The 21,988-nt window shown below is 37.0% G+C and overlaps 1 protein-coding gene across 1 annotated transcript; it reads right to left on the bottom strand.

Moving 5' to 3' along the window:
- Positions 1 to 163: 163 nt before the first annotated feature.
- Positions 164 to 19,299, bottom strand: LOC121511419 (protein phosphatase 1 regulatory subunit 1C-like). The gene is made up of 5 exons (XM_041790095.1): positions 19,211 to 19,299; positions 16,754 to 16,811; positions 14,173 to 14,207; positions 13,294 to 13,348; positions 164 to 1,754 (listed from the first exon to the last, which is right to left on the bottom strand). The coding sequence occupies exons 1-5, from the start codon at positions 19,289 to 19,291 to the stop codon at positions 1,693 to 1,695; spliced, it is 291 nt and encodes a 96-aa protein (XP_041646029.1). The 5' UTR covers positions 19,292 to 19,299; the 3' UTR covers positions 164 to 1,692.
- Positions 19,300 to 21,988: the final 2,689 nt, after the last annotated feature.

Here is a 21,988-nt window from a genome sequence, read left to right as displayed (position 1 = left end):
TTGTTGCTTTGCATGCTTGGTCTTCAGTGAAAACAACTTTGGAAGCCAGTTTGAACCTTCAGTGTTGCTGTATGTCCACACAACAAGGAACCAGATGGACGGACAGACTTTTTTTTAAAATTCCATTTTATTAATTTATTTGCTTTTCTTTGTTGTTAAAAATTTAAGTCCAAATAAATATAGGAAAGGGTAGAAACTGAAACTTTAATGTATCAACTCAATCCTGGAGAAACTGATAACTCCTACACAATCAGACAAATATGAGAAACTTAAAGAAAAATTACAAAGTTAGATATGCTCTTATTATTACTTTAGTTGTTATTTTGCTTAAATTAATTTGCTCACTCCACTGATTTTCTTTGCAGTTTTAGTCATGTTTTCACATTCCCATTAGGATGCAAACTGAAGTGGAGTTTTGCACAAATAAAACCTCATTTCATGGTATTTTTAGGTTAAATCTCTTTAATCACTCAAAAGTATTACAAAAACAGTAACTTCATGAATTATAGGCAGTTATTTTAGACGCTTTTATGCCACTAGTGGGCGCACCAAAACTTGGATATTGAAACAACTAACACTGCTCTGCACAGATGGTTTATGACCAGAGGGTTTTTGGCATATAAAATCAATGCTGAAATCTTGTTCATCCCCTGACCCTAAATATCTGTGATAAAAACCCGCATTTAGGATCAACTGTAGAAAAAAGAGATATATCACCTTGTTTGGTAAACCTGTAAATAAATTCAAACCCGCGGAGGCTTGCTGAACAGGTGTAACGTAAGTTTCTGCTACCTATCAAAATGTAATAGGGATAGGCCTAGATTCGTCTGTGGTTTCTCGCTGCGGTAGCAATCTAGGACAAAGCAGCAGAAATCGGCAGAAAGTGGTCTTTGCCTTGCTACCTTAAACTTTACCACCCTGCTCTCTACCAATGAAGCATTTTGCTCTTTACTATCTGCTTTTATCCATCCCATTGTTGCTCAAGATGTAGGAGCTCAAAGGTACGAACCAGAAGTACAAAACTTTTGTTATTTCACTAAGTGTGCCTTCATAGTATTTATCATTTAGTTAGCATGTCAGCTGTTAGTTCATATTTACTTGTTTTGGTTCTTATTTCTGGCCTTAATATTCTTTAAAAGCAAATCTGATCAAATATAAATAAAATTAATTCCGTCCACTTAAATGTTGACTGAGAAATGACTATCAACCGTCAGCTAACGAGCTAGCATGCATGGCTACCTTAGCTACATACTTAAGCTAAAAGCAAGAAAACAAATCTTATTTCTTGTTTCTAAATAATTTTTCAAATGAAAAACATTCATGACATCAGCATTGTTCCACTTAAAGTTAAAAATGTTTACTGAAAAACAAGAAAAACACACATTCTACCTCAATGAAGTATCATACAGGGCTGTGAGATTGGAGACAGTTTTTTGCTGAGTCATGTTCAGTTGGATGTGCTAGTTGAGGTCAGGTAGCCTTGGATAGGGCTCTTTCATTGACAGTTACTTATGAGTACACCTGGTTAGTTTCTTAGCCTACTTTCATTAAACCCCATTTCCTGTTCCTCATTAAAATCTCCCCAGTGATCAATGTCATGTCTGTAGGTGCGGTGTTTGAGGCCAAAGGTTGTTCAGTTGTCCAGAATAACAGAGTTGGCTGCCTCTGCTGTGCCGAGTGCCTGTGCCTGGATCAGCCTTCCTGAGTGTTGGTTTCCTCTTCGTCCTCTTCAGGTACTGAACTTTTCAGCTTACCTACAAACACAGATGTGACTCCAGTTGATCACCATGGTAAAAACATTATGCTTTTCCCCTCAGTTGTCTGCCATAAAAGAAGGATGATGCAAGAGAAAAGCAACTGTTTCCAGTAGGTCTGTTAAATCATATACAGTGGAGGAAAGTACTTTAGTTCATTCACTGGAAGCTCCTTTACATACAATTCTAAGGTATTTTGTATTTTATTTACATCTCATTCCACCTTGCTTTCTTACATGTAAGAGCCAAGTAGTTTTTATTCTCCTATGTGCTGACTCCAAGCGCTTACTCAAATATGGAAGAAAGTAATTAACACACTAATGTGACACATTATTATACATTAAACCAGTCTCTAAAATTTTGTTATTAAAAACTGTCCCATCTTTACAGGCTACATGTTAAAGGATGCACACAGTACATACAATGCAAAACATCCATTTTAACCTATCAATAAAAAAAACAACATTCTTGAATGGATATGTATATTTGTTACACTTTTAAGTAATTTAAACATTTAGACTTATGTTCTGTGCTAGTTTACCATGATCTGTTGAAACACATGACATTCATGTAATTTCCAAGCAGCATCATCCGTGGTTGAAAAATAAGGCCAATGTGGAAGTGCAGAAAACTGCAGTTCTACGAGTGTCCATTTGAGGCTGGCTGCAGGAGCTTCACAAGTCATAGGCATACCCGATTTTAAAATGAGGATTTTAACAGCAGAAATTAACATGTTTACAACTTGGTTCAAGGTAGATACTGGTCGATGTCTGTGTTCTCATTCATCCAGGTTAAGCCCCCCCCCCCCCAAATATTTTCTACAGTTTATGGTTGAATCACATAAATCAGAAATCTGTATTTTTCACTATACGTGACATTTGACATAATATCCTTCAAATTCATATGATAAATGATTTGCTGCATGTGTGATGCACGCATGTTACCGGGCTGCTGAGGTTCATGTTGATGGTCTGTACCTGTTTTCATTCCTACTCTGTTGTTTTAATGGCCCCCTGCTCTCACTTTCTTATGAAGTAGTTATTTAAGTTCATTCAAAGTTCATTCAGTTTATCATTCTTGAACACCGTTTTTTTAAAAAGGTTTTTTGTTTCATGTTATCACTGCTTTTGTCTTTTAGAGTATTAGCCATGCAAACCTCTACTCCCACCCATATACCAACACCTAGTAACAACCAGTAATGTAAACTGAAGGTGAACTTAAAAAAAATGCATCCCTTACAATTCTTAAAGATACGGTATAGTGCTCTCACTTTCTAATCCTTATATCCCCATGATAAATCGTCATGTTTCCATCTGCTTTTATACACAGCATCAACAGGAAATAAACATTTTCTAAATTATTTAAGAAGACTAAGTATAGTGCAAAAAAGACATTCAAGAAATTTAATCCCATGTATTCTTGGAAAAGAAAAGAAATCACTACTTTATGTTGTATGGCTATCAAAGGGATATTTCAGGATTTTTTGAAGTTAGGTTGTATGAGGTAGTTGGCTACAGTAGTGGCATTGGCCTTCAGTGATTTCTGTGAAAGTTGCTCCTTTGGTTATAGAGTGGTGCAGGAATGAGTCCTAAAACGCATCATAACTTAGTGCATGACACAGGGTTTTTTTTGGGGGGGGTGTGTGAATCGCTTTGTACATTTTCGACACAGCATACAGGCAAGCCAATGTATTTTCTCACCTGTTTTTACTTGAAACTCAAACTACGCAGATAAAATGATCCAATCTACAGCCACTGTGGCCCGGACCTCTCTGAGCTCGTAATAACCACAGGAGCAAGTTTCACAGAAATCCTTGGAGGCTAATACCACTACTATAGCCAAGTACCTCATACGACCCAACTTCAAAAATCCTGAAATATCCCTTTAAGGTTAAGCCTATTTGTTTTTCTCTACTTCTTGCACCACATCTGTGGATGTTTTATGCTCTACATGCACATACTGTGCGTCAAAACATTGGAACAGCCTCAAACACATAAAGACAGTTCAGCTGTTAATGCATTGATGGGGAATGACGACCTGCAAACAACAGGGTCACACAGATGCATGGCTCAGCATGAAACACTTTATATTTTGTCAAAGACTTAGCCTAAACAAAATGTCCTTTTTAAAATATGTAAAATAACAATTATCTGTTAATTTGAAGCATACCAGGAAAAATACAACACTTAATTGTTAAGATAGGAAAATAGAGGATCCAATATTATAAATAAGGACTCTTGCTAAAAGATAGTACTCAGACATCCACCACATTTTTTGAATATAGTACATCTTTATTCACAAGCTAAACCTTAACAACATGACCTACAATCATTTAAATTTAGACACATTTGTTAAATTCAACTAAAATCTGTGTGCATGTTTGTTTGAAGGGGGAGGAGAAAAATCAAAGCGTACAGTATTTATGGAAAGCACAGGAGTAAAGCAGTGAGTAGAATTAGATGAATGTCAGTAATAGAAGAGAAAATTGGTTATGAAGACAAAAACGTGAAACAGAGCAAAGGTGGCTATCGAGAGACAGAGTCAGGACTGGACGCTTCCTTTTTGTTGTCACATGTCAAATCTGAGAAAAGGGTAGAGAGAAGGGTTGGGGTAGTGGTACAGGAAATAGAGAGGATAGTAAGACAGAAGGAGAGAGAGGGAGTTAGTACTGTTAGTAGTTGTAATTGAAATGTTAATGTAGTGAGTTATTAGTAACTGAGTGTGTGCAGTGTTTGTGTCAGTTTGATGTAAGATAAAAACTGTTCTGTTTTTTTTTTTTCAGTATAGTGTTGATAGTGTATGAAAGTCAGTCTAAAAACTGCCTATCAAGCTGGGGATTAAAGAAGTATGCAAGCAGCTGCATACTTAACACTCTACTGTCTAGATATTTAACAACAAATATATCCAGATAATAAAAACTGTAGTTTTGGTAAAATGATTACAGTAATTACAATAGTTTTTTTATATATATGTTGATATTACTTTTACATAATGTTGTACATTAAGTTTGCACTTAAAGAAGTAATTGTTGACTTTATGCTATGAACCCTGGTTCACTAATGATGTGTTCCCATTAGGGCAGGGCATTTAATTACAATTTAGATTAAATTGCAGTTTGGCCCACTGCAATTTTCAAATCACAGAAGGTGCAATATTTCTTTAATCTGAAAATACTTATAATAATAATAATAATAATAATAATAATAAGTTTTAAAACTTTTTGCAGTAGAGATGTTATGCATTACATATCATGCAGTCATTTAAGTTCCATTTTTTTTCAAATAGTCTGTAAAAAATCCTATTTACATTTTAAGTTTTCCTTATTGAATATGAGAATAACATAAACATTACCACTCCCTTTAATACAAGAATTCATATCCAATTTGCAATATGAGTCAAAACCATCACAGTGAGTTATTTTTTAAAAATTGTTCAGCCCTTCTGTATTGTGTTGGTTTAAATGTAGAATGATTTGATGCTAGTGTTTGTTGAAAAATATATAAGATGAGGAACTTATGAAATAATCACATATCAAATTGCAATATTGGGGAAAAAAAATCACAATATGTTATTGTCCCAAATCGTTACACCCTAGTTTCCATCAAGCAGTCAGATTTGGCTCTGTACAGTTTGGCACAGTAACCCTTGATATTACTTATGTTTCGAAAGCAAATGTCAGTCCAACCTAGTTTATTATGATGGGAATTAAATGTGAGAATTAATTTGGCTTAGCTCCGTAAAAAGAGCCAATCTTTGGGCTGTAAATGGTGCTTCATTTGCTGTCATTTTTGCTTTTTTATTATCTGCTCAACAAAGACAAAATGGTAAAACAGAAAACCAGAGCTGGCCTCTGTCATTTGTATTAAAGAGACAGTTCTTTGAACAAGCCCGTTCCTGAATGACTCGTCAATAAACTTGTGGCTTACTGTCTTGTATTGAGATGACACTGTAATCCAAACAGCACCCACAAGGTTTGTTTACTAAACAGTATATCAGCTTTTCCTTTTAAAGTAGTGATACCCTGATTAATCGGCATATTTATTTAAAATACATGATCAAAAGTATTGGAAATGATACTGGGAGTCACTGATCCGATCACTTGGTGATGCTACAATTGCTGCTGCTCAGTCCTCCACTTAAAGCAGCCTTGTTAAACTCCCTCAGAGTTTGTTTTGAGTCCCTTTACTATTGGTACAAAGCTAAAGTTTATGGTAAAATACTTGCTGAAACCAGCAGATTAAAGCCTGTTAGCTAACTTACACTGTTGGCACATTAGCTGAGGTAACTGAATTTATGAGGCGTTTAAGGTCCAGTTGAAATGCCAATTAGGCAAAGGTTACATCACGTCATGTGTAATAAATATCCATATTAATTTATTCAAACAGCTTTTGTCTTATTGTTCTGCATTGATTTAAACATTTTTAGTTATTAAATGTTATCAATTCTTTTGTATTTATTTAAACATTTGAGAAATTATGTTGCCACTTGGTGACATTTTTTTTCTGGGATTTATTAAGCAAATACAGTGAATGTGGTTGTACTTGGTTATCAGTGTTATGTACAATCTTGGATTATTCTTCTTGACAAACTTGATTATTTTATATAAATTTTTTGTCTTACTCAATGCAGTACTTACTCATTTTTTCCTAATGTCACTGTCATGGCAATACTTTTAATATGAGGGCACAAAATCTTGTTTGCTTTGGAGCCTTTTGGCCTGAATATGGACAGTTTTTGTTCAAGAAACAGTTTACCACTGTCTTCACTGTTGCTCTCCACCACTCCTCTCTCCTGATTGGCTAACAGCAGACTCGCTTCATTCCCATTGGCCTCTTCTTGCCCATTGTGATTGGCCCACAGAGCGCTGGCATAGAGCTGTGCTGTGATTGGGCTGAGCTGGCCATCTGCTTCACAAACCCCCGCCCCCAGAAGGTGCTGCTCCACCCCCAGCTGAAGCTCTGAGGAGAGAAGAGCGCCTCTAGTGGACAGATTTTACAACTACAGTAAACTGTAGCATGATGGAGGGAAACACTAAATAATAAAACTTACATTAATTTTAAGTTTAAAAGTGAAGTAACATTTGAAAATAGAAAGAAAATCTGTAACAGACTAAAAGGATTAGAAACATTTATTCTGAAGCATAAACCATCTTTAATGTTGTCCTGAAAATTGTAAGCGTAAGGGTCATTGTACCTGCACTTTGAGGTTTTTGCTTCTTGTGCAATCCACGTGAAAAAATAATAGAAGACAGTAAACCTTTATTTTAAATGAATTATCTTCGTAAGTGCTCCTATAGACATGACATCTGCTAAATATATGTTTAAAAGGAACCCAGCATGATCAGATAAATTCACCTAATTGGTGTCCTTTCAGACTTTAGCATGTTTTGCTGCCTGCAGCTGCTGCGTGTGTCTGCTCCTGCACTGTCACAGCTTTCATACCTGGTGTGAGTTTGCTGTGTGTTGACTGTGTCTCTCTGCTGTCAAAGCCCTGTATTTCTTCCTAAGTTTCACCTCAGTGAACCTCCCTACAAGTGACTTGATTCAATGTATAGATAAAGCATGCCAAGAGCTTTTCAAAATAAGAGCATTAACAGAGGGAGTTTCTCTAAAGAAATGCTAAGGTGGGCTTTTACTTTGAAAAGCACAAACCAGAAGTGTTTTCCTACTGTGTTTATCTTTGCCTGCAACATATTGTACCAGAATGGAAACAGAAAGCTTCATAAATAGTTGAAGTTTGGAGAACAGCTATTATAAACAGATGGATTTTTTAGCTTCTGGCCTTCATCAGATTTGTCAAGAAACTGATTTCAAACATTTTCAGCCAATGTGGATATACATATTTGCTAAAACATAAATATGGCACTCTATCATTTTCCAGATATTTTGACTGGCAACCGCTTGTGGTGCACAGTAGGCACCACAAGCGGACCACTTTGAGCTTTAAATAACTTACAAATATTGATAATATGTATCTACATTTTCCAGAAATGGGCTTAAGGAAAATTCTGATGTTTTTGAAATCTGTTGATGGAGTAATTATGCTCGACTTTGCTGCAGCACACAGCACCTGTGGTTATTAATAGCAAAAAAACATGAACATTTCTCATCACTGGTCTACTAGAAAGAAGAATTAGCGTGTTGTTTAAAGTCACATTACTGTGGATCACATTACAGCCAGCAGTGCACTTAAACACTTTGACTTTAGAGAGGAGCACACCGCTGTGCCGGTATAGCTCTGAGTGCCTTCATCATTTGCCAAATTGAAATGAAATCATAAGCAGGATTTCATTTATCATGTTCAAGCATCTTCACACACTGCCAGCGGTCCTGCTGGTGGAGGGGGACACATATTTAAGGCATTTATTTTAAAAACCTGCACTCATTACATGGCACTTTCTTAATGACGGTAATTGAAGCAATACTGTGGCTATTTTTTAGTACCCCGGAATACGGTGTTACTGTATTACCACCCATTCCTAGGACACAGAAAAAAATAGACGAGATCTCAAATCTCAAAATTTTCTGTGCGTAAGACGTACGTGTGAGATGCAGCCCTCACGCAGGCTTCCAGTCTCAAACAGCTGGTTAAGACATAATATGCTGAGGAGTACTGTGGCCAAGTGATGTCTCACTACCAGTGCGGACCAAAACATGGCGGCCTCCTTGCACTAATGTATAAGCTCAAATTTACTTTGTTCAGTATAAATATGAGAGATAAAAATATCTATTCAATTAGGTGAATTTGTCTGATCATGCAGGATTCCTTTTAAAAATTTGCAAGAAAAAAAAAATCTCATCTTTTTATTCCATGCCCTATTTTGGTGCAACAAACTACAGAAATCAGCATTAATAAAAGCATTGATCAATATCTGTGCCATTACAGTACCCATATTTAAACTTGCATCAGTAGAATTTTAATGATGCCCATACCGCTCTAAATACTATATATAATGTAAAGGTTTGGTGCAAAGGCAGTTACTCATAGGGCTGTTAGCTAACTGGTTCACGCACACACCTCTGTATACACACACAACCACACACACGCTTAGACAGGATCAATAAAAGAAAAGCTTTTACTGTCTCCACTTCCCGGAACAAACTCAGTGCTGCAGTCACTAGTAGTCAACTCTGCACTCTTGCTTCTACATATTTATTAATCACTTTTGTTCCCCACAAAACATGCATCTGTTTTTGGAACTTGTTTAGATTAACATCTAAATTTGAAGTCAAATAAGCATGTTTCTGCACAGAAAGTGAAGGTATTTTCAGGTCAGCCTCTTTAAACTGTGTAGCTGAACACACAGGCCGCAGCAGCACGGCTTCCTTTGGCTCTGTTACAGTTTTATGAATTATTCAGTCGAAGCGATGATAACAAAATGACAACAAGACTTTTAGCGATAAAAGGAAGCAGGCAGATGCTCTCTAGATATGCTGTGGATGAAAACCTCAATTGACAACATTTTGTTTCTACACAGAGAAGCTTCTGCTACCCAAAAATTCAGTTCAGTACTCACTGACTTGGACCAACAGTTAACCAATAATGACTGAAAGTCAACAAGCATATTTCAATGATCTATATTAGAAAATAACTATAGACATAAACACTACATAAAAATAAAGTAGCTATTTAAAAAATACAAAGTCAGCTGTGTTTTGAGAAGTTCTTATCTCTTATGTTTTGGGAGCACAATCAGCTAAATGTTAAAGGTAGTATTTTTGATTTTCAGTATTTGGTTCCTTTTACTGCCAGTACACGGCGCATGTTCCAAAATAAAACACACATTTACTGCATGCTACATCTGGTTTGGAAACTTGACTCATGGTCAATCAGAAAGTTAAACATTTGAATCTCTTTAAAGCATTAATTACCAGAGTACTCCTAAACATAAAATGATTAATGTTTAATTTTGTGAGAAGAAATATTCCTTCCTGTGTGCCAGCTTAAGTGTTTACCTTTCAGGGACGCTTTGAAAATGAAATGTACCTTTGCAAAGAATTACACCAAGGGGTAAAAGGTGGATACAAGAAACGCTGTGTTAAACTTGGTGACCTCAAAGTAACTCTCTGGGTCTATAGGCTGCTGGCCATTGTTATTGTCAGATACAGTCAAATGATTAGGGCTCACATTAGCTGTGTAGTCTCAGTTTGCACTGATGAAAAGAATAAACTGTAGATTGGAGCTTTGGTGATGCAGTTTCTCAAATAATGCATGCAGCAGACATTAAAATGATTGCTTCATTTAGCAGGAATGTAAAGTAACTAATTACATTTACTCAAATGTAACTGATTTTTTTTTTTTTTGGGGGGGGGTATCAGTACTTTTTGAGTACATTCTGAAATTAGTACTTTAACTTCTTCTTTAGTAAGTTTAAACCAGAGTAACTGTACCTTTACTGGAGTACAGTACTCTTGTACAATTCCACCTTTGTTGACTACACAGTGGCACATAGAGAGAGAATGACTCATGGTGGAGTCAAGAGTTCACACCTGTGACTTCAGGTGTCCCTTAGGGACACAAAATGCATATTCTTAAGCAGTTTGCATTTACTTTATCTGAGGTTGACTGGGAGGTTGAGGGTGACATGGTTTCTCTTAAAACTGTAAACAGCTGGCATCAGGTATGGTCTCCTACTACTGTAGTCCATCAGCTTTAAGGTTCGATGTGTTGTGTGTTTAGAGATTACGGAAGAGGATTAGGGACACCTTCAAAGAAGAAAACAATTTTGGGCAGGTCGGGATTAAAGTAGAAATTTTAAGAATAAAGTCGAAAAGCAATTTTGAGATTAAAGTCGAAAGACGAGAAAAAAGTTGATATCGCTATTACTAACAGCGGATCTTAGACACTATGTTTGTGCTAAAGAGAAAAAGTCTCTTTTTTTCTACTTTATCTCAACATTTTGACTTTATTCTCATCATTTCGACTTCAATCTTGATCCACCCATATTTTCTCCTTGAAGGTGTCCCTAATCCTCTTCTGTAAGAGATGCACTCCTACATACCTAGATTGTAGGGGTGTAATGGTTCACAGAGCTCATGGTTCGGTTTGTACCTCGGTTTTGAGGTCACAGTTTGGTACAGGTTTGGTTCATTAATAAAAAAGAAAAGTCCTAGATTTATAATTTTAGATGTCCTTCACTTAATATTATTTTTTTCTTTTACCAGTGTTAATGAAGCTTATACTGAGGTGCAGCTCAATAATTTAGAATATCATGAAAAAGTTGTTTTATTTCAGTAATTCAATTGTAAAAGTGAAACTCATATATAACAGGTTCATTAACCCTCATATCCTTCTATGTCCATTTTGAGGACATTCATTATTTTTATCGTCATTATTTTGAGTTGATAGTGACATTTTTGTAGATTGAGGCATCAAATTTGGCCAAAGTTATTATTTTTCTTCATATTAAAAAAATAAAAATAATATGTGTTGCCCATAGAACTCTACTGATGCCAAATAGCTCCATCCATCCTTGTTTGTCCAAAATCGTGACAATAGACTTCTATTAAAAACACGTTTTTTGACTGTGTGTCCATGGCACTCAAACAACATATAGCAACCTTTTCTATGCAGTCACTTGATCACCAAGGCCCTAAATTTCACCATTCCACAGTGATCCAGCAAATAGTGCCAGTGCACCATTTTAACCCCTTCAGCAACGCACATGCAAGATTTTTTCCATGGACACAGATTGTTTGAAGTGCTATTTCATTCACTAAACATCATCAGATGTGGGACTAAGAAAGGGGGACATTTGGACAATTTCAACTTTGCCCTCGCTTCATAGCAAGTGGATGGACATGCATGAGGATGTACGGGTCCTTTTGATCAATAGGTAAGAATATATCATATTTCAAATATGCAGTAAATTTATATATGCGTGTAATTAGCATAGTCACGGTCACATTTAGTTAGAGGTGGAAATGCGCGTGTTCGTGATTCATATCCTACATATTTCCTCTGATTTCTCTGTACATAGAATAAACTTAACATGAACAAATGCATTCACTCGCATATGATTTGGTAGAGGAGGAGGCTCGAGAAAAGGAGGGTTAAACTGGCGTGTTTTTCACTCTGTTAGATCCATCTGTTTAGCATGGACACTATCTCACTGAATCCAAGTCATAGGCATAGTGTACAATAACTGGCATTAAAAGGGTGCAAAATTATTATTTTTTTTTTTATATATGTGGTCAGGGTTGAAGCTGTGGAAGTGATTCGAGTCAGTGAAAGTAAAAAAAAATATTCTGTGTTAAAAATCCTTTTTTAAGTGGTTTTAAGTTATATTCAAATTTTCTGAGATACTGAATTTTGGGTTTTCGTAATCTGTAAACCATAATCTTAAAAAATAAAATAAATTAATGCTTGAAATATATCAGTCTGTGTGTAATGGATCTATATATGAGTTTCACTTTATGAATGGGATGACTGAAATAAATCAACTTTCTGATTATATTCAAATGTATTGAGATGCACCTGTATCAGTGATAGTTGGTACAGCCTATGCTATATGAAACATGGACAAAAAGAGGGAAACAAAGAAATATATGCAAAAATCAAAAGCAAAACAGAAAAAAAAACTTAAATCTACTGATTTGAAAAACTAAAAAATAAATACAACATAATATGCAAATTAAAATATGTGCTTTTTGGAGCAGTGCATCATACTTATGATTTTTGAAGTGTGCTGAAATACCATTTTTAATAAAAAGCCAGTGCGGTGGTTACTCTTGTAAAATCCGGACTTGTGTTCATCAGTGAAGGATCCCAGACTAGCTCATGTAAGTACAGGGTGGGTTGTACAACAGAGTCTGAGCAGAGTGCCTACAAACACTTTTGTTGTCGCTGTTCTCTACTTCTACCAGTCCGTGCGTAGTTTTTGAAATGTATTAGCAGCAGTAATATTCTTGACCCTTTCTGCTTTCCCTGTTGGAGGCTTTTACAAACACTTATCAGCATTACTGCCACCAAGATTGACAGGTAAATACTGTCACATTTCTTTTCTTCTGTTTCTTTTTTGTTTTTTTTTTAAGGTCCGGACATGTGACTATGTGCACCGAACTGTGAACCGAATACAAAAACCGTTACATCCCTTCTAGATTGTAGTGAGTGGGTATTTGAGTTATTGTTGCCCATCTGCCAACTCCAACCAGTGTTGTCATTCACCTCTGACCTCTGCTATCATCAAGACATTTTAGAACTGTGGGCCACTAGATATTTTATCTTTTCTGTACCATCCTCTGTAAACCCCGGAGATGGTCATATGTGAAAACACAGTAGATCAGCAGTTTGTAAACATTCAGACTAGCCCATCTGACACCAACAAGCATGTCATGTTCAAAGCTACCCTAATCACCTTTACAACCCATTCTGATACTCCCTTTGAACTTCAGGCTCATTGGCTATGTCTTCATGCCTAAATGCGTTGGCTGCTGCCATGTGATGGACTGATAAGATATTTTTGTTACAAGGGGTTGAACATGTAAACCTAAAGAAGTGGCAAGTTTTGCACATGTTGAGGCTGAAAATGACTGTTTACCTTTCATGGAGGGCGGGGCGTAGGTGCTCTGCTTCCTCTGAGAGGCTTCTGAGGCCTGAGGACCAGGAAGAAAAATATGGCACCTAAAATTAAACAGTTACACAACTACAATCATAGTTGCCTGCCTCTCCCTGTCCACTGACTCCCACCCAAACCACAGCCAAGCTTGCTCCATTTATCTGCAGTCCTTCAATAAAACTTACTACGATTTGGACTTTGCTGACTGTGTGTCCTTCATTTGGGTCCAAGACATCACTAGATGCAACAGAACAATCTGGCTAGCATGGACCCAGCGGACACAGACAGCCTCTGTCATGCCCTAGCCACCCAGGGCTCTCTTGTTGGTCAGCATAACCAGACTCCCGTGACATTGTCGAGACTTTAAAGAACCTCTCCACAGTCTTAGCCCAGATTGGAACTACAGGACTTGCAGTAAAACTGAGATTCAGTGAAAAATGATTTTAAATATCAGAATAATGGCAACATGTTAATGTGATGTTACTGAGAAAAGACAGCATAGACTGTGTTGTCCCTTCCTGATGTCTCCAGTGAATTGTTGGCTAAGACATCCCAGTAATCATTAGGCAGATTGTTGCCGTCGTGCTGTTGCTGTTGCTGCTGTAGGCCTTTTATAATGAAAGCTGGCAAGAAAATGTGCCAGATTCTTGGACAATTGCCATGTAGTTTTTTCTACATTTAACATGAACCCTTTTTCATTAAATCTAACCTACACAAAATTTAGTTTCCCTACTCCTGCAACATGTCTGATATTTCAAAATCAAAATTCAGATGTCACCTTATTGACATATTGTAATGTCAAGCTCAAACTCCCTGTATCCATATGAACAGTAAAAAAAAAAGACAAACAAACAAACAAACCTGTGACTCTCCACTGGCATTGTGTTGATCACCATCTGCAAACAGAAGAAACAGCAGTATTAACATTTCTGTCCTTTCAGTTGCTTGTCTCTGGTTGTTATCTAACTTAATCCACTTAATATAAATCTGTAAATGAGGACGTTTTTTTTTTTTAGCCTTTTTCAGAGTGTTTCTTGTTTCATTTTTACTAAACATCTTCCCAATGAGGTTCTGGAGAGCGAGTCAGTTCTGCCTCGATTTTTTCACAATTAACTTTTAGACTTAATGAAAAACTTGATGTTCCACACTGGATTTTCAAGAAAGTAGTAGACATAGATGGCAGGCATAGAAAAGTGCAGCAGTGCTCCGCTGGTCCTGTACATCTTGAAGTACTGGCTTTTGGTTTTGTGTAGGTAAAAATAAATACTTTGTTAAAACTATGAGTAAGACCATTACTGACACCCTTGATAAGAATCAAAGATGTAGGTCTCTGCTGACTTCTTTTGTATAACCCTAGACCAAAAAAAATCGGAACTATGTTTAGGGAACTGTAAGTGATGTTTCTCATGCCGTTTTGGCTCAGGATCGTATTGAAAGATCCAAGAAACATGTAATTGCTCCTTCTAAAAGAATTTTGGTTTCCGTCATTTTGTTCCAAAACATCTCCACATATTTTCTTGCATTTTTCCTTTTTATCTGGAGTCAGAATTTTTGGGACAACTTTGGCACACAATTTCGTCATGTTCAAATTTTCTTGCAAAATTTGCCGAACTGTCTCGTATCAATGGAGACTGTTTCTGCTATCAGTATTAAGCTGAATCCTTGATCATTTTAAATGATTTGTTACATTTTTTTGAATGTTTTCAGAAGTTTTTGATCAACACTGGCGTCTAGAACGTTCATTGTCTTGGACGTCCTCTCTGCCTTCACAGAATCTTTTGTGCCATTCAAACACACATGCATGTGACATGCACACCTCAGATAATGTACGAAAAGATTTTATTTCTGTTTTATTCAATGTCACCAAAAAATTCAAGTTAATGCACTCCTCAACTCTTAAGCTAATCATTTACTGTTGCCTTGGTAAAAGTACTTCAGTCATTTGCTAGCGAACTAAATATGTCACTTATTGGAAACTTAAAGCAGCTGTGCGTGAATACCCAACCTTTAATATATAACACTTGTTGTGACTGTGAACCACATACTTTTGTCCTCATGAGCACAGTATCATTATTGAATAGCCATACCTCATACTATAAATCACCTTTTAACTTGTGTAAGTAACCAGTCTTTTTTAATTCATTGATTTTTTTTCTTTTGAATGCATCTGCTGATAGTGCATCTCAGCGCATGAATGAACTGAGAGGACTCATACTGATATTTAAGGTGGGGATGCATGATAATGTTAGTATGATATGGGAATGGCAGATATCAGCCTCAGAAGTTAATTATCTGTTCTGTCACATATGGAACATTCTGCCGTTATCTGCAACCGATATAGCCGCTGTAAAGATCAGCCTATGGATGAATACATATGTAGAGGATCAGCAGACTTATGTCAGCTGAAGTCTTTTTCATCCTTCATCCTCGTTTCTTAAACTTTAAAGAGTTATCTTAGAAATGTAGTGTATTTTTTTGTCGATATTAAAGCTTTGAATTATGTTTTAAAGAATGAAGTTTTAGGTTTGAACTACATTTATATATTACTATTGATATTGGTATCAACTCATTTAAATACTGGCATATCTGGTTACACTCCATTTTGATACTTTTATTTTCAGTGTTAAATTATGGGTATCAAACCACATACAGTGAGCTGGAGGATTTTGCAAGGGGGAAATAAAGCAAAATTTAGTAATTTATCTTCAAGACTTAATGTGATTCAAAGAGAGTTCTCATAGAAATCATAAAAGTCACATGTTTTATAATATCCCTTAAAAAAGGGGAACGTGTTCATGATGTAATTATTCCTTCATAACTAAATACCATCCCTTGTTTCTGCAAAACATTGAAAAAAAATCAACTCGAGACACAACATCTGCTCTGTGAATATCTGTGTTTGGGGTCAGAGGTGCACATTCAATTCTTGTTTTCACAGCTGCCAGCTGCTTCCTCTCACACACTGACTGTCAAGAATTAAGAATGAAAAGCCAATGAACTGTTTGATTTCTCTAAAAATATTAAAAATGCTGAAGTTATTTCTGCCTGTTCTTGTTTGTGTTTCTAGTCCAGCTGTGTTTGAGACCTACATTAGTCTATGATTTTTTTTTAGAAAAAGAAAAAAAATGTCTGCTTGAAAACACTCAGGCGTCTGCAGAGTTTTATACAACTGCACTGTGAAAAAATGAAATCAGGCTGATTATTCAATCAGCTAGTTCCTGTGTAGAGGGATTTATAAGAGCTCAGAGCACACTCACACACAAATGCACAAAGGCATCCATCAGTCCAGTCTGCACCATGAGATCACTTACCAAAAGCTGCAGCACAAATCTAATAAAGGTTCCATTATAGCTGCTGCTTTTCAGCTCTCCTCATTTCCCCCCACTGCTCTCTGTATGCCCCCCTCTTTCTTTCTCTTTCTCTCTCTCCCTTTCTTGCTCACCTGTGCCAGGTTGTCTGTAGATCTGCAGAGTGGCAGGAGTTGGTCTTCTACGACGGATCTGAGGTCAACACACAAACACAAATTGCATTTCTGGAAACCAATGGAAACTTTTATGCTAAGACCTTTCTTGTCTCCTTATTGAGGACTGCTGGTTCTATCATATTTGTATTTCAATTTTCAATTTAATTTAATGAGCTTGGCATAGAAAACCTGTAAGCATTGCAAAAGCAGCGGAGAAAAATTGAAATAATTATAAGTTACAATTGGTGTGTATATCAAAAATCTTGGTTTAACTTGACAGATTTCAGATTGAAATTGAAGGCTTTTGGTTAAAGTAATAGCAGATAAGAGGGTAAAATTACTTATTATTTTTGTGTCTCTAATAATTTTGTTATTATAGATTAACTTTGACTCTATTTTAACACCACAACTCTCAAGCTTTAGAACTTTTGCTCTAATCAAGTTTTTAGATACAGAAATTCAGCTCATTGTGAATTCCTTAAAAACACTAACTAGGACTTAATGTCTCAATTATTACACTGTTAAAACACACTTTTAAAGACACTCATGATGGTTTTTGGAAACAAAGGCAGAAGTATTTAAGCATCTGCCAGAAAGCATGCATTTTTCTTTCATTCTAGATGCCCCTTACACAGGTATCCTCCTACAGTTTCAATAGCTCAGTAAAAAAGTAGAACTGTCTCATTGCACTGTTGCTAGTCATATATACAGCATAGCAAAATTTATTCTACCACCTCATTCTTTTGTTTGAATTAAACCTTTGGGGCATGTAATACAAGTCCTGCAAACTCTATCAGCAGTTTTCCTGTACAGTAACAACAGCTGTGATAACCATTAAAACACTTTTTCTCAACTGGTAGGTCAGGACCCAAAAGAGGATTGCGAAGCTGTCAGGTCAAAAATTTTAGGCCTTGAAAAAGAGATTGTGGCCAAAAACTACAATGTACTAAAGGCCTAAATGCTGGACAGATGTTTATAAATCTTATTTCAATGTTTTTTCATGATAATGGATAAATGTGGGTTATTTCTTGTGACCAACACTTTTATCACAAAGTTAATTTCTCAAGATATCTGAAAATTTAACAAATTTAAACATTATCTGAGGAAAATATAGGAAAATGAAATGTATGCATGTCTCCGAGGGTATCTTTAATCATGTACTTCATAAACTTTTTTTGATATTATTATTATTTATGTCTCGTCTCTTTTTCAGTCATGTTTTGTTTGATCTGGGTTCCAGACTGCAACATTTTTCATTCATTAAGTTTGACTGGGTGCAATTTTTTTAAAATCTGGTTCTTGATTTCTCTTTAAGAGCTAGTGGTGGGTCCTGAGGCTTGACCAGTTGAGAACCACTGCACCTTGAGTTCACTCTGGAATGTAAATGTTTTTGTCATTTTAAAGGGGGAGTTTGGTTCACCAGATTACATCTCATAAAACATCTACTGAATTTTTCTCTGACTTTATACAATTCTGACTGGAAATCCCCAAACAAGCACAGAGGGCCCTTCATCTGTCACTGCCCATTACCAGCTTCCTTAGAAATGAACAACTTCCGCTTCACACTGACTAAACAGTTCATAACGACGTCAGCAAAGCAGCGAGCAGTGAGCCTTACATAGAGAGGACTGTTTTTACTCCCTATAGCAGTGTTTAAGCTTCTGTTTCTTGTTACTGTAGGAGTTGGTCAGTGCCATTAAAGGAGAGCTACACCTCTGATACTCTAAGACGTTATTCATCAGTGGTGTTATGAACTTTTTGCTTACTCATTTTTGCTCAAGTAAAGAGCAGTCTGTTTGTGTCCATAATGCCCCTTTTGAACAAATCTAAAGAGAATGGGTGTATACTTGTTGCAATCAGAAACAAATTGTCTGTGAAAGGGGTGGATTTAACTCAAATTATGTTGCTTAAGCTGTCTGAAGTCACATTTTCATCATCAGCTACATAAGCATTTTAAAAGGGATACACTATTGTAACAATTTATATTTCTATGAATCTTGAAATTCAGGAAATAATCCAGGAAGGCAGAGTAAGCCACTAATGTATTTTTTTTAAATTTGAGAATTGTTTTAAAGAGTGAGATTTTTCTCATCCCTATCATCAAAGCACACAACGGTACTAACTATACTAACTACACTTTAAACGCTCTCTAAATAGACAACAATCCAAAGCAGCTCGCAAACATTCAGTCATGTGAATGCATGGCTGCTCAAATATGACAAACCCAATAAATACACATGCTGTCGCCCAGATACACACACAGACATATGGCAGTTTTCATAGTACCGACTTATGCACACATGCTGGTCTGCACCCACGCAGAGAAAATTCCAGACAAGACTCACAAGATCAGATAGAAGCCCCATTCAGCCCTCACATGCATGAACCCACACCATCCACCCCAATTCTGGGACACACATACACACATATACTCACATGTTCGGCAGCCTGTGGGTCCAGCTGTCCCTGCAGTGGAGGCACAGCAAACTGGATCTTCTTTGGACTGCTGGGCTCCATTATTACTGACTGAGAGATAGAAAGAAAGACAGACAGAAAGAGAGAGAGACTGTGTATGTGTGTGTGTCAAGGAGGGAGGGATGGAGCAGAGAGGGAGTGGTCTTCTCAGCTGATGGGGTCCATTATCACTAATTGACAGACTTGCAGAGAGAAAGAGAACAGAAGAATAGTGGGCCAGTCTTTGAACCTTTTTTTTAAACATGTGCTCTGATGCAGGATGAAGTAGTGCAGTGACGTCAAACTTGTGTACATTAGTCGTCCTCTTAAATCTTGTGATGTGATTCTGAACTGGAACAGCCACAAAGAGTGCAAACACATGTACTTAGTCTGATTCATGTTAAGTAGGGCAGCCTGAATATGCAACTTTGACAGCACTGCTTGCAGCAAAATTTGCTGTAGTCGAGTTTGGGGAGTCAGTTAAGAACAAAGTATATTTCAAAATACTAACAAAAAATAGTGAAACCAAAACATGTACTTTAATCCACAATCGCTTTGTTGACTTATTTATCTGAAGCAATCAAAAAAACACACTCAATCAGGGAAATCAACAAATTAAAAAATACACAAAAAAGATGTCTTACGCTACAGGATTCTTCATAATCTTTTATAGTGATTACAAAAAGTTACTTTTGCTAAGTTTACAATAGGCTGTAATGTGTCTGATGTTAAGGGTGGTTTTACATTAGGGACCACAGCCCAGATCGGGTGAACTTGACCACAAAATCCAGTTTAATTTGTTCAGTGTGAATGCAATCATACTGTACTTGGTCACCATGCCTGAGTCCACTTGAAGAGGTGATCTCAGGCCCGATTCATGTGGACTCTGGTATGGTAGGTGGGAGATGGGAACAATCTTATTCCTGAGTACTGGGTACTCATCAGCAAGTAGCATTATAAAGTCAACTCAGATTTTGTCCTCTTAGCTGCGTGGTGAATATCGCTGGCATCGGGCCCAAACCTCCAATCTCAAAAATCAACACTTTTCAGGGAATGAATAAAATGCTGTATTTTTCAATTAAAGTGAAACCCTAAATGGTCATAGATTCAGTTTGACCTTACAATGCTTTGAAATTTGTCAATTTCACATTTGGTTATAGAGGGACCAGATAGCTCATAGCAGTGGTTCAACTTTAATGACCTGGTGATCAATAAAAGCACAGATGATGACTGTCAGTCATTCATGTTGGTCCCTCTAGCGTGAAATGTTTAAAATACAACACTTACCAATCCAAAAAGAGACTTCTAATGCCTCCAAAAACAAAAACGTTGGAATTTAAACACAAATTTATTGTAAGGTTGGATGTTTATGTTAATAAATTTGGCACAAAAAGTAAGTAACAATGCTTCTTTGGGATAAATCTTATACTACTGGAAAGCCTGTTTATTTCCCTTTTAAATGGTGCCACATTTGTAAGGAACATGGATTTGTGGGATGAGCAGCAGGGCTGAGAATGTTAACCTGACACGCCAGATGGATTTTTTTCATACGTCCATCTGGAAAACCTTCAATACTAAGCATTTGGGAAAGGGCAGAGGATTTGAAAAAAACTCGGAGTGTGATTGGATGAACGCTGTCTGTCACATCTTTACGGGCCAATCAGAGCAACAAAACACGTAGCCGCAACTGAGGTGTGCATGCACAGCTACTGAGGAATAACTCGAACCATGGCGACTAAAGACATGTCAGTACATGACTTTTGTCATCTTTGAAAAGAAAACAACTCACTGCTGTTCTTTGTTCTTTTTTAACAAAGAAATGTCAAGTTCTGATAAAACTGGCGCTTTAGCAGCATCCATGCTTATGTGTTCTGCCATAATGGCACCGGCCTCTTGTTGCTGCTTGCTTACGCCATGACTCTGGCGCACCAGTAAGTACTGCCCCTCGTCATTGATTGGTCCTGTCACTTTCTAACCAGGCCCAAACAGGGTTCAGACGGGAGCTTTGCAAGATGGATTCGCCAGTGAGAAACACGGAAACGGGTGTATCCATCTGCTTTGCAAGGTTATGAGAATGTAGGTTATGCCCATGAAAATTTCCCTAGATGTTCTCTGCCAATGCCAAACAGCTTATTTTGCTTTTGCTGTTAACTACTCAATAGCAACAGCAAAATAAGATGCAGAAATATCAAGATGAGGATGTGCAATCAGTGGAAATCTCATATCTCCGCAGTCTGGGACTGAAATCTATCCTCCAAGATGACAACACCCCCACAGAGCAGCGTTTATCAGAGACTACCTCCAGAGTTGGGGAGTGGAGAGGATGGAATGGTCTGCCAGCAGTCCTGACATCAACCCAATTGAACACTAGTAGGATCAGCTTGGGCATGCTCTTTGTGCCAGAGTGACCAACACAACCACATTGCGACAAATACTGGTTGAAGAATGGGATGCCATCCCACAGCAGAGTGTGACCGGGCTGGTGACCAGCATGAGGATGAGGTGCCAGGCTGCTGTGGCTGTGTATGGTTCTTCCACACAGTACTGAGGCTCCTGTTTGTTATATGAATAAATTGTTAAATTGCCAATATGTCACTTATCCAATTTACTAAAGAGTCAATGGCAGAATAAGCTGTTTGGCATTGTCAGAGAACATTTGGCTAATTTATCATGGGCGCAACCCACATGCTCAGCTCTGCTGCTCATCCCATAAGAATAGAATAGAATAGAATCTTTATTGCCCTTGCACAAGTACAACAA

Source organism: Cheilinus undulatus, linkage group 6, assembly GCF_018320785.1.
Source record: "Cheilinus undulatus linkage group 6, ASM1832078v1, whole genome shotgun sequence".
NCBI lineage: Eukaryota > Metazoa > Chordata > Actinopteri > Labriformes > Labridae > Cheilinus > Cheilinus undulatus.
Note: the sequence above shows the minus strand (reverse complement) of the source record. Positions and strands in the feature narration are given on the sequence as shown.

Excerpts from the sequence above, each read along its gene's own strand:
- LOC121511419 (XM_041790095.1), bottom strand. The coding sequence starts at position 19,291 with ATGGAGCCCAGCAGTCCAAAGAAGATCCAGTTTGCTGTGCCTCCACTG. Across the intron at positions 16,812-19,210 it reads ACCCACAGGCTGCCGAACAT|ATCCGTCGTAGAAGACCAAC; the intron begins GTGAGTATATGT and ends TGTTGACCTCAG. Across the intron at positions 14,208-16,753 it reads CTACAGACAACCTGGCACAG|ATGGTGATCAACACAATGCC; the intron begins GTGAGCAAGAAA and ends TTCTGTTTGCAG.